The sequence below is a fragment of the Anomalospiza imberbis genome, unplaced genomic scaffold (genome assembly GCF_031753505.1).
Source record: "Anomalospiza imberbis isolate Cuckoo-Finch-1a 21T00152 unplaced genomic scaffold, ASM3175350v1 scaffold_430, whole genome shotgun sequence".
Classification (NCBI taxonomy): domain Eukaryota; kingdom Metazoa; phylum Chordata; class Aves; order Passeriformes; family Viduidae; genus Anomalospiza; species Anomalospiza imberbis.
The window spans coordinates 44,602-57,525 of NW_027100040.1; the positions used below are offsets into that span (position 1 = coordinate 44,602).

Below are 12,924 nucleotides of genomic sequence, written 5' to 3' on the forward strand. Positions count from 1 at the left end.
TCCTCATGATTTTCTGACTCAATTGTTGGCATATCACACACCTTTCAGTTACTTGCTTAGCTATCCCAAAAAAATTCCAATGCAGCCCCAGTCCCTTAGAAACTGATCACTTAGCGCTTGTGTACCCCAATGTGTTGTTCCATGTATGCCTTCTAACATTTTCCTGGCAAGGAGTTTATTCAATATTTGCGTCCCATCTGCTAATCTCCACTTCCCTTTGTTATCATTCTTAGCTCCTATTTTAAGGAATTCTTTCTCTTCTGTCTCACTGAATACGGGGACTTCTTCCATCTCTCTCATAGGGGTTAATGCTATCATTAGTTTTTCTGTTCCTGACTTGGCTGAATTCTTAGCGTCTAAATCTGCTAAATGGTTCCCTTGTTCTTCTTGAGTCACCCCTTTTTTATGTCCTTTAACATATACTACTGCCACTTCTTCTGGTATTTGTAAGGTTTCTATCACTTCTAAAATAAGTTTTTAGTTCCTTTCCCCATTGAATTTAATAGCCCACACTCTTCCCAGATTTTCCCATAGGTATGCACTACTCCAAAAGCATATTTTGAGTCTGTATATATTGTTCCTCTTTTCTGTGCTAATATTTCCAGAGTTTGCTTTAGGGCATACAACTCACATGCTTGGGCTGACCAGTTGGAAGGTAACTTTCCTTTTTCTAGGGCCACTAACTCTTCATCTACTATAATGTATCCTGATACCCGTTGTCCCCGGATTACCTGTGGAAATCCATCAGTGTAAAATCATTTCCCTCCTTGGAATGGTTGATGTGTTAGGTCCTCTCTTACTTTAGTTTGATAATTTATAACCTCTAGGAAATTATATATTAATTCCTCACCTGGATTTCCATCTAAAAACTCGGCAGGGTTCAGTTGGTTACTCACAATTAACTCTAATTATCCATTGTCTATTAGGATGGCTTCATATTTTAGCACTTGGGAATCAGTGAGCCATTTCTCAGCCTTTTAGCTGAGGATACTCCTTACTGAGTGAGTGGTATATATTTTCAATTTTCCCCCAGAGGTTAATTTTTTGCTTTCTTCTACGAGTAGGGCGCTCGCTGCCACCGCCTGAATGCAGGTTGGCCACCCCCAGCTGGCAGGGTCTTGCAGTTTTGATAAACAGGCCACTGGTTTCCTGGATCCTCCCCGGTCCTGGGCTAACACTCCATGTGCTGCCCCTTTTTCTATATCCACAAACAGATAGAAGGGTTTGTCTAAGGCAGGAAGACTCAGTGCTGCTGCACTGACTAATTTTTTCTTTAAAGCTTCAAAATTTGCTTGTCGTCTTCTTCCCACCTTATCTCTTCTTCTATTAACTTTTCAAACAAGAACCTGATGGCCTGCATGTATCCTTCAATCCATAGCCTACACTATCCCAACAGGCCTAAAAGCCCTCTGACTTCTCTCTTAGATTTTGGCCATGGGAGTGAGACAATCCCTGCACTTCTCTCAGGGTTCAGCCACTGGCTCCCTTGACAAATCACACGTCCTAGGCATTTTACTTCCCTCTCTACAAATTGGAGTTTCCCTTTTGATACTCAAAGTCCTTGGTTCCCCAGAAAACTTAACAATGCTATGGTGGATTCTCGAACTTTGTTTTCTTCCCGTCCTGAGAGAAGCAAATCGTCTCCATACTGGATGATCTTTATCTCAGGTTTGATGGAGAATTGTTTGGTTTGGGGATTTGGAAAACCCTTGTGGTAACCTAGTCCACCGAAGCTGTTGCTTTCTCCCTGAATCGGGGTCCTCCCATTCAGAGGCAAACATATCCCTACTTTCTCCTGCCAGTGGACATGCCCAAAAGGCATATTTTAGGTCTGTCACACTAAACCACTGGTGTGCTGGGGGGATATTACTCAGTAGTGTATAGGGCTTCGGCACTACTGGGTACTGATTCACTGTTCTTTTGTTAACTTCTCTTAAATCTTGGACAAGCTTGTAAGTCCCATCTGACTTCTTTACTGGTAATACAGGTGTATTATGGGGGACATACATGGTTCTAAGGCACCCTACTCAAGTAGGTCCTGGGTGGCCAGCTGCAGTCCTTGTCTCCCTTCCAGGGAGAGTGGGTATTGTCATACCTGAACTGGATGGTTCTCATCAACTGTTTTTATTACTACAGGTTTCATGTTCAATTTACCTTGATTTTTTGGTTTTGCCTGCACCATCTCATGAATTTTGTCCTCATTCTCTTCTGTTAATTGGAGAAGTTTAACCACCATTTTTCCTTCCTCTGGCAGTACTCCAATGTCTAACTGCACCTGTAAATCCCACCCTAATAGATTTCACCCTGCTTCTGGAACTAATAGAACATCCCCTGTTGAGGATTTTTTGCAGGACAATGGACACATTCAGCAGATGCACAGTCCAGCCTTCTGGTAACAAAGGAACCAGTTCTAGAAACGGGGTCAGTGAATCCTTGACGACAGGAAAAGAAGAAGTCAGAGGAATCCGCAAAGTTGTCAGCAAAATAAAAAAGAGAACTCAGGGTGGGCCAGACAACCAAAGCAAGATGCATGAAGAATCGGGTGATCCAACCAGCATTTAATTTTAGACGCATAAACAGCTAGGATTAACCAATCATGTATTAGCTAGAGACTCTTGCACAGCAGAACTGTTTATAAATACAGGCCTCTGTACAATAAAATTTGCTTCACTTGATCATATTGATCATGGCGAGATGTCCCATTTGTGATTCTCCGTACCACAATTCCTATCTCAGACCCCAGGTCTAATGATGCATGGCGATGCATAGCATCCCTTAGACACTCTAGAAACTCAGATGGAGTCTCGGAAGGCCCCTGCTTAATAGAATACAGGACAGACCATTTTTTGGTGTTTGGGATAGCTCTCTCCACTCCCAGTGCTATCCAATCTTGATGATCTGCTAATTTCTGAAACTCTGCCGATATATTTGGATCCCATTTAGGATCCCTTGGAGAGGGAAAAATTCTCTTACATCCAATCACTGGCTTTTACGGTGATCCTCTGCCAAAGCCCCTGCTGTTCTCAGGATCAGCTGCTTTTCTGTTTCAGTGAAAGTATCCAGTAATACCTGGGTGTCTCTCCAATCTGGGTTGTGTTGTTTGATAACATATTGTAAATGCTTCACAATAAGTGTCGAGTTGCTGTGGTAATTTTTAGCAATCCTTTCCCACGCCTCTAGATCAGGGGTGGAGAATGGTACTTTAACCATCAGTCTCCTTCCTTCTGGTCCCACTGCCTCTCGCAGAGCGGCCTGTAACACTGCTTGTCTCCTGGTTCTGGACAAAACCGGACTGCCAGGAGGGGAGTGGGTTTGAGTAGATGTCCCTTCCAAGCCTGCATCCTCTTTTCTTGGAAAGTCCACCTCATCCTCATCCTCATCCTCATCCTCATCCTCATCCTCCCGTCTCCTAGGAGGCACTTTCAGCAAATCTATTGTATCTTGTTCTTGACCTGCAGCACGGTAGACCTTATCTGATTTGGTACATGGCTGTCCTATGCTGCACGTTGAGCAACATTGCTTAATTTGCCCTCTATTTCCTTTGTTTTCCTTCTCAAGGGCTAACACCAGTGGGTCTGAGGGAGCGCTGAGCCCACAGTGCCTCTCCCATTCCAGATGATTTCGTAAGGCAAGAAACATATCAGCATAAGAGACCTCATCCTACTTCCTTCCTGTCTTAAAAACCGCATTAACTGCAACAAGGTATTACAATCTAAAGTTCCTGCCGGTGGCCACTTGGCTCAATCTTCCAGCCTGTATAATGGCCACCACCGCATGCAGTGTTGGATTAAATCTTGTTCTCCAATCCCCCCCTACTGGTGACTTCTTTCCAGTGGGTTAAGATACACCCCAAAGAGCTAGCTCGGGGTAACTTCTTTGCTCTGGTGAGTTCCCATTATCTCCTTCTCCTTCTCACTTCCACCCAAAACTCTCTTCACAAAGCCTCACAGTCCTTTCCCAATTCTCCTCCCACGTGCAACCCCAGGTTACAGGTACCAGATGTGATTTTCCACACACAAGCTTTAAAATCTGAGGTTCAAAATGGGCTCAATTAGGAAACATCCATCCACACTCAGAGCATATGCCCCGCCGCCTGCTGAACAGCAATACCAACGCTTCTCACAAACTCCGCACTGCAATAGTGCCCATGGAGGGTGCCAGTCTCTCGAGGTGCCCAAGGCTCCCAAGAATTGCCCACAAAGGCAGGCTATTCCACTTACTCCTTCGTGAATTTCTAAATTCTCCACAGTGGGTTGCTTCCAATCTAGAGAAACGATGTAAATTACCTTTATGTTACCATTAGCTGAGGTCCAATAAAGTCCCTCTAAATAAACCCGTTCATCCCCTTTATCTATCCAGTGATTCACTGGATTTACAACTCCCAGGGGTCAAACCCGAACTACTGAGGCAGTGGAATCCTCTCAGTTCGTCTAGCCACAGTTAAAACACGCACAATCTACACAAACACATTCAAACATGCCACGTGTCCTCACCCACACTTCTTTGCTTGCTCTGCTTCTCCCCAGCTGCCTCCCCGCAGGACGCTATCTGCCCACACAGCCTCCCAGCCGACACCCTGGGCCTCACTTGGCTGCCTCACTAGTGGGCAGAGCCTCCCCGCCCCGCACCATGGGTACACTCACTCACTCGCCCCCTCCTTCGTATAACTGAGCCCACAAAGGCACTCACTCACACAATCACAAAAACCCACCTACATTAACCACAATGTCCAGACACCACAAGCGCACAATAGCAGTAAGTAGAATCACAGCATTAAGGTCCAGATTCACTTGACCCACCCCCAGGATCACTAGTGGATCCCTTCCTCCTGCCGCTCTATTGGCAAATGGACCCTTCCCCCTCCCTCCGGCCATGCTTGGTTGGCGACTGCTTGCAAGCCCCAAACCTTTACTCACACAGGGACTGAGCTGTGCACCAGATGTCTCTGAGCAGCTTACCAGCAGCCCTTTTGGTCAAGGCCCCTTTTAAGCTTGATACACACTGTTTATCTCTGCACAGAGTGCCCGGAGCACGGTCAGGCAGTGCCGGGATCCCGGGTGTGGTTCTGGTCCCCACAACTGAGCAATGGCAGCCCCAGGCTCAGAGCCAGTCAGAAAGCCAACCAAGTGAGACCAGAGGGAGGGCACCCTTCCAGTTTCTCTTGGGCATGGCCGCAAAACAACCCCTGCTACTTCTTCCTCCACCAGTGTTTGGGCTGTGCTGGTGGCAGAGCCAGCCAGGCTGTGCTCTGCCTTCCAAAGCCTGTTGGGAGCGGGCATGAAAAGCTCTGCATGCACAGCGGAGAGTCCTGGAAGGTGCTGGCAACAGCTTCCTGCGGGAACAGGGCTCTGGGCTCTGGCTGGAACAGCCTGGTTTTGGTGCCGTGACCGCAGGCAGGAGTTGAGGCAGGTGAAGAGGCAGCAGGCAGCTTGTGTTTGTAGAGGGCCTGGGGCTGCCCCTCTGAACCTCCACCTGGAAACGCACTTGGGAGAATATGAGCTACAGCTGGAGTGCCTGTCCTGAAAGGACCTGAAGTCATTAAACCTTTCCAGCTTTTCTTAAGAGTGTGTTGGTGTTGCCCAAGAAAGCTTCATTTGGGGAAATGCCTTTGGAGGAAAAGGGCTTGCTTCTCAAGGAAAGTGCTTCCCAGGGAGCTCCCAGTGAGGTAGGTGCAAGGGTCCCCCTTTGGCTCTCTGTGGCAGAGTGGCAAGGGAAGGGAGAAGGCTGTGAAGAGCGGGTTTGGCATCTGCCTGGACCTGCAGAGACCAACCCAAGCACCTGCAGCAGGGTGTGTTCCCCCTTTGGACAGAGGCGTGAGCAGGAGCATCTCTGTCCAGCCGTGAGCCCCAGAGCTCTCTCTGAGAGCTGTGAATTAAAAGGCCTTTACACACACACTTTTCACCCCTTCCCTGTCTGCTGTGTTTCAACTCTTGGCAATGTGCATTTGCCTCTTGCTTAGTGGAAGCTGCTGTGGCCCAGAGCCAGCACAGAGCTGGGCTGTGTGGGCCAGGCAGCGTGGAGAGTCTTGGCTGATCTTGGTGTGTCCCTGGCCTCAGAAAAGGCTGGGAAGGTTTGCCTCCCAAGGCGTCCTGCTCATTGGCTCTTCCTGTACATCCTGGAGAGAACAAGGTAGGCATTTCTGGCAGCTGGGCATCAGCAGGCCTGAAAGAGGGGGTGTGTTGTGGAGCGAGCCCAGCTGAGATACCCTGAGAGGAGCCCAGTGCTCCTTGCTCCCCTCTGCTGACACGTGAGTGTTTGTCTGGTTTTGGGATGGCCCTGGCTGTGTGAGGGGTGCTGCGTGGACACGAGACAGCCGGTCCTGTCCCGCTGGGTCCCAGCAGTGCCTCACAGCAGTCCTGCATCCACGTCAGGATGCTGGCCAAGAGAGGTCCTGGAAGCTGAGGCAGCTGATTTTAAGCTTGTGCAGGTGCCTACAGGCCAAGGCCAATGGTGTTCCCTCAGGATACAGCAGTCCTGAGGGGTCTCCCTCGTTCAAACAAATCGGCAGACAAATGTATGGTCTACCAAAAGCCCTTTTATTGACCTGGCGGGAGGGCAGGGGTCTGCACCCACTAAAATGTTTCTCTGCCACATATAAATTTCAGTGGGTTGATGTAGGAATGTATCAAACATACCGTCCTTCTTTACACGGCTGTGGTGATTTGATAGGCAGGGGGTTAGAAATACATTGTGTCTGATTCCCAAACTTGAAGCTGATTTCCAGGCGCTGGCCAGGAGCGGTCTCGATATCCCAAAGCAGCACAAAGTCTTCCTCACGGCTTCCCTGCACAGGGCTGATTCCACACTTGCCCTTAGTTCTTCTGGTAGACTGTGTCTAAAGCTTTTTGTCAGGTCACTCTCATGTCAAGTTAGGCCACTAGGTTCTTCTTATGGTAACTGGTGCTAAGTACTTGGGTCTGTCTGTGCTAATTACTTGTTTACTCATGTGCATTGCTTGTGCTTACTTATGTCAAACAAAGGCCTTGTTTCATCCCCAAAGGTGCCTGAGGCCACCCGATCCTTGTGGCACCAGTTGCTTTCCTGTGGAATGTTCTCCCTCCCCAAGGGTAAAGAGGGAGCTGGAGAAAGAGCTTGCTCGGCTGCTCTCCATCCTTTCCCAGCACTCCTGGTGAAGTGGAGAAGTCCGAGCTGAGCGCAAAGTTGCAAATGGAACAGCCGTGCACGGGAAGGCTCGGTGGGAAGGATGATCCAGGATCCATAGGCCTGGCAGCCTGAGCGTGCTCCAGGGGAAGGCCTTGGAGCAGATCCTCCTGAGTGCCATCCCACGGCACCTGCAGGGAACCAGGGCGTCTGCTGGAGGGTGGGAAAGCTCTGCGGAGGGACGGGGACAGCTGGGGCTCCTGGCGGGGTGTTGAGGGCTTCTGTGTGGGAGTCTGGGGGGGGTTGGTGTTGGGGGGGTGTTGGAGAAGGAGTTGTCTGGAAGGTGAGAGGTCTAGGCTGGAATTTGAGTCAGTTTGAAGGCAGCATCTGTGCTTTGGCACAGCTTTGGTTAGGGAGGGCAGAAAGAATATCTGTGACTTTTCCTCCTCATGGTCCTGATTCTCCTGCAGGGAACAAGAGGGGAGAGCTGTACTTTACTGGCCACTTAGAAATCTGTACCAGGGGGAGGATTAGCCCTTTTGCCATTTACTCATTTCTTTGGGCTACTTTTGTACCACTGAGTGGACTCTCATTTCTTGAGAGCTTTTATTCCTTAAGAGAATTAGGATATTATCATCCCTTCCTAGAAAACCAAAGCATGGCCCTTGTTTTTTGCCCTTTTTTTGTGTAGTGTTATGTTCTGTAAAGTGACCTTCAGTGGATGAAGTTAAGGCAAATGAGTTGCTGCTTTGAGATGGGAAGCAAAATTACAAATCTTCACCTCCTCAGGCCATCCCAATTAATTTGGGAAGTTTGCAACTTTTTGGAACTACTTGAGTCGAGCAATGGGAAGTAAAGCTTTCCTGAACTGAGGATTCTTACTTGCCAGATTCTTCTGTGCCTTCGCCGCTGAGGTGGTTTTGTGCTGAAGGCAATAACTTCAATGAGAAGATAATTTCAGCATGGAGTAAGAGCTTCTGACAGAGACCAAGTGTTGCCAGCAGTTGCTCCAGGTGCTCCTGCCAACAGCCCCTGCAGGCAGGAGCGCAGCCCCCAATGCACGTGGGCTTTGGCTCCCTCTGGCACAGAAGCCCCCCACGGGCACAGGTCTCTGGGGCAGGAGACGGGCACTGGTGCTGCCAGGGCTCGGGGGTGGCAGGTCTGCTTGGGCAGGGACCCTGCCACATCTGCTGATGTCAGTGCTCCCCGGGCGCAAGGGGTCAGAGCAGCATTCCTTCCCTGGCCCACACGTTCCTCGTCTGTGTCACACGGCCACGCTTAGGATGGCCACCAGCCAGGACGTGTCCCAAGGAGGCCGTGCCAGCTTCTGTGGAAGGCCCCATGCCCTTCCCAGCGCAGCTGCGTCGTCAGCCCTGGGGCCTCCTTCTGCTGCCCTGAGCCCGCAGAGCAGGGCAGCGTTTGCTGATGGTTTCAGCCACTCCTAAAGATCCTGTCGGGCTGTCTTAGACACTTGGGGTGAGGGATTCCTTCCAACCTGAGCCACTTTGGGTGGGCTGGGGGTGGCCCCAGGGCAGGGGGCAGTGTGTGGAGGGGCCCTTTGTGACATGGTGCAGCATGGTCACCGTGGCATGGAACGGGACAGCGTGTCCAAGGGCCCTTTGTGACACGGGGTGACATAGGAGCTGGCGGTGACAAGGCCACACCACAGTGCTCGGAGCACGCGACGGGACAGGACGGGACAGAGCGGTGCCGTGAGGAGCCCCCGCACAGCACACTCGTTCGTGTCTGACCCAGAGCTTTTCCGAGGTGCTATTCCTGCAGCTGACCTCGAGGCCAGACCACAGGACTTGGTGACCCGTAGCCTTCCCAAGGCTTCTCTTCTGCAGGTGTCCTCGAGGGCAGACCGTGGGACTTGGTGCCCCAGAGGCATCTCCCATCCCTGCCACCAGTGCCCTCGAGGCCAGACCACAATCCTTGACAGGAGTCTCCTGTCCTTGTGGCAAGGAGCCCTTGAGACCAGAGTGCAGGACTTGCTGTCCTGTAGCCTTCCTGAGGCTTCTCTCTTGAAGGTGCCTTCCAGGCACGACTGCAGGCCTTGCTGACTCAGAGATTTCTGAGACATCTCTCCTGTGAGTCGTCACAAATCCAGTCACTGACATGGAGCAGAGATCCCCGAGAGTGCCCAAGCTGGCCTGGGTGGAGGAAGAGGAAGAAGGCCCTGGAGCTGGCCCAGCACAGGAGACTGAAGAGGTGGTGCGGTTCAAGCCTCTGCAGGAGGGTGAGTGGCAGAGCTGGGCTGCTGGGCTGCAGGGCTCGTGGCTGCAGCCAGCTTGGCCACATCCCATCCCATTGCATCCTATTGCATCCCATTGCATCCTATTGCATCCCATTGCATCCCATCCCATTGCATCCCATCCCATTGCATCCCATCCCATTGCATCCCATCCCATTGCATCCCATTGCATCCCATTGCATCCCATTGCATCCCATTGCATCCCATTGCATCCCATCCCATCCCATCCCATCCCATCCCATTGCATCCCATTGCATCCCATTGCATCCCATCGCATCCCATCGCATCCCATCGCATCCCATCCCATCCCATCCCATCCCATCCCATCCCATCCCATCCCATCCCATCCCACCCCATCCCATCCCATCCCATCCCATCCCATCCCATCCCCTGGGGACATGCCCATGGACAGGACGGAATAGGGGCCAGGACAGACACCCCAGAGCCGTGCTCCATCCCTTGGGACATCCCGGGGCTGTTCCTGCCTGGGGAGCGCAGGGCTGGGCTGTGTTCTCCAGCCTCTCCCGCAGCCCCTCAGCTCAGGCTGCGCTCGCTCTTTGCCAGATGCAGCCGTGGACCGCACACAAGAGCAGGAACGCACCCGTGGCCTCTTCCGCAGAACAGCGCAGGTACCTGCAGCCATCCCCACCTGGGCTGGGCCTGCTGTCACTGCTCAGCCGAGCACCGCGCTTGGAGCATTCTGTGGAACATCCCTGGCTTCCTGCCCTTCTCCTACAGCTGGTTTGCAAATTCATCAAGAGGATTCGGGAGGAAGAGACCGGCACCGTGGGCACAGGGCTCAGAGCATATTCACACATCTTCAAAACCAAGACCTGTTCTGCCCTGCTGGATATGCTCGTAGAGGAGGGGTTTTGCAATCCAAAGCAAGTAAGCAGCCTGTGGCCAGGCTTTGATCCTCCCAGGAATTGCTTGGCCTCCCAAGTCACGCCTGCTGCTCACTGGAAGCCTGTGAGGCCATGGCAGTGGGGTGGCAAGGGAAGCACTTCTCTGGGGAAGCTGGGGACATTCCTCCCTCTGGCAGCTTTCCAAGTCTCCCCATGCCTTCTCCAGGTGCCTGCCATGGTGAGGTACATCCACCAGTGGCTCATGGCCAATCAGTTTGCTGAGCACAGGCTGAACAGGGCCCTGCTGGATCTCACCAAAGAGCAGCCTGCTGACGTAGTAATGACACTCCTGCGTGTGGCCCCATCCTGTGACAGGTATGGGGCCCACCTGCCCAGAGGGCTCAGGGCTCCCCAGCCCATCAGCCTGTACAGCCTGTCCCAGGTGTCTGACCAACAGAGAGTTCCAGGGCCCTCTGGCTGCTCCCTTTGCCAGCCCTGGCACGTCAGCCCCCGAGCCTTCTGCCATGCTTCCTCGCTGGCCCTCAGGGACCTGTCCCCACAGGGCTGGGCTGTCTGGGTGCTGCTGGCGAGGGGCAGTGGGCAGAGGCAGGGCTGGCAGCCAGCTCAGCTCCCCGCTGCCACCCAGGCCACGGTGCTGTGTCCCAGACTCCTCTGAGACAGAGCTCTGACCCCACAGAGCTGCTTTGACCATGTGGAAGAGCATCATGTGCTCACCCAGGACTGCGGAGCCGGCGCAGCTGATACTCCTCGATGTGCTGGGGAGCTGGCCAGAGCACAGCACGTGCACCTCTGATGGGGACAAAACGGGTGTCTTTGTCCTGGCTGTGAGTTTCTGACACTGGTCTTTGCTGGCCCCAAGGCCACCTGTCCAGCAGCTCTGCATCCTCCTTCCCCCACTGCATCTCCCTGCCTCAGGCGCTGGGCTGAAACCTGGCCTCGGGGCAGCTTCAGGGCCACCAGGCCTGGTGCTCCCCCTGTGTCTCTCCGAGCCTCTCCCTCCCATGCTCGGGCCCTGCCACACGGACACCTCGGCACTGAGCACTGTCTCGGGCTGCTCTGTCCTTTGCAGGCAACTGTGGTGATGTGGAAGATCCTCCAGGTGCCCTGTGTCCCACATGTAGTGACCGTGTATTTCCCCCACCTCTTTGTGCATCTGCTCTTCCAAGTGTTCTTCAGCACGTTGGATGTGCCAGCGGAGGTCGATACCTTCTGGAAGGGATGCCAGCAGCAATACGGCCTTGCCACCAACCCCAACAGGTGCTCCATGCCAGTCCTCCTGTCCCTGCCAGGTGCCCAGGGCAGGAGCCAGTGCTCCCAGCGTGACCTGGGCTTTGCTCTGCATGCAGGTTTGCAGTGCGGAACCCTGAAGTCCCTGCTCTGCCAAATGCAGCACGAGGATGTGGTGGTGGCAATAGAACGCAAGTGTGGCTGGGACACGCTGCTGTGTGCTGACACCCACCACTATGCCGTGGGTCTGCTGGCCAGGTGAGACCCCCTTCTCCCCACTGCCTCTGACATTTGTGCTCAGTGCCCAGGGTGCCCCACACAGTCCCCGTGGTCGTGGGCCAGAGGGCCTTGTCACCGAGGAACAGCCAAGCCGACTGGAAAAGGCTGGGAGAGGAGGGTGCCCACAAGGAGCCACCTCCCAAATAGCCCAGGGCGCTTACAGGATGCTGGGCAAAGGCCAGACCTCTGTGAGTCAGTCCTGGGAGAGGTTTGTCCCCCGGCCCAAAGTCTTGGTTTCTTTTTCTCCTGCCAGGGAGATGTCCTGTGTCTCCATCCCCTTGTGCTCAAGGATCGCTCGCGACCTGCTCCGGCTGCTCAGCACACAGGAGCCACGCTGGGAACTGCCCGCCCTGGCGTTCCTTGTGGAGGTGAGTCTGATGGCCAGCGCTGCCTCGCTCAGCTGCCTCCCAGCTCTCTGCCCTCTCGTAGCCGCAGCTGCCTGGGACAGTGCCCGCGCCCTGCGCTGCTGCCTGGGCCCAGCCCTGTGCTGTTCCGGGCTCTTACCGGCCAGGTCCCCTGTCACTGCCTTGTGCCTTTCAGGTTCTTGAGTGCCTGAACTTGAGTGAATGCGGTGCTAAGAGAATCCTGCAAATCTTGTCAAGGCACCTGCGGAGCGAGTGCAGGGAGAGGCGTCGCCTGGCGCTCAGGGCCCTTCTTGTGCTCATCGATGATCCCTTGATGGTAAAAAGGGGGCAGCGGCTGAGGCTGCGCTTGGGAATGCAGTCGCTTGGGCTTGGCTGGGCTTTGGGCGCTGGGGCAGCTGCTCCCAGCTCTCCTGCCTCCTGGTTCAACTGCCCAAGTGCTTCGGAACAGCCCTTTGGCCCCTAGGCCCTGCGGCAGCAGGATGGCGTTTCACAAACTTGTGTTCTGCACAGAGCGAAAAAATGCGGAGCCTGACTGAAAGTCTTGTGGAGCTCCTGTGGGACGCAGATGGAGAGATAGTCAGCATGACAGTCAGGCTCCTCAGCTTTATCTTCTGGGACAAGGCCATGCTGATACCCAGCCCCATCGCACTGCAGCTGGTTGAGGCGCTCCTGCCACTCTTTGACCACGTAAGGCTCGCTGCCCCCAGCCACGGCCACTGACTGCTGCCTGGACACTTTGTGCCCTGTGGATTTGCAGGCCTGAGCCAAGCTGAGCCCCGTGCAGCCGATGCTGAGGTCTTTTTTTCTTCCTTTCATACAGGACAATAGCCAT

General features: G+C 53.3%; 1 protein-coding gene across 1 annotated transcript; it reads left to right on the plus strand.

Moving 5' to 3' along the window:
• Positions 1–9,206: 9,206 nt before the first annotated feature.
• Positions 9,207–12,095, plus strand: LOC137466785 (uncharacterized). Its single transcript, XM_068178447.1, has 8 exons — positions 9,207–9,340; positions 9,920–9,984; positions 10,094–10,243; positions 10,427–10,575; positions 10,898–11,045; positions 11,291–11,478; positions 11,568–11,706; positions 11,981–12,095. Exons 1-7 carry the CDS (start codon positions 9,220–9,222, stop codon positions 11,671–11,673), a joined length of 927 nt encoding a protein of 308 aa, XP_068034548.1. The 5' UTR covers positions 9,207–9,219; the 3' UTR covers positions 11,674–11,706; positions 11,981–12,095.
• The last annotated feature ends 829 nt before the right edge of the window (positions 12,096–12,924 follow it).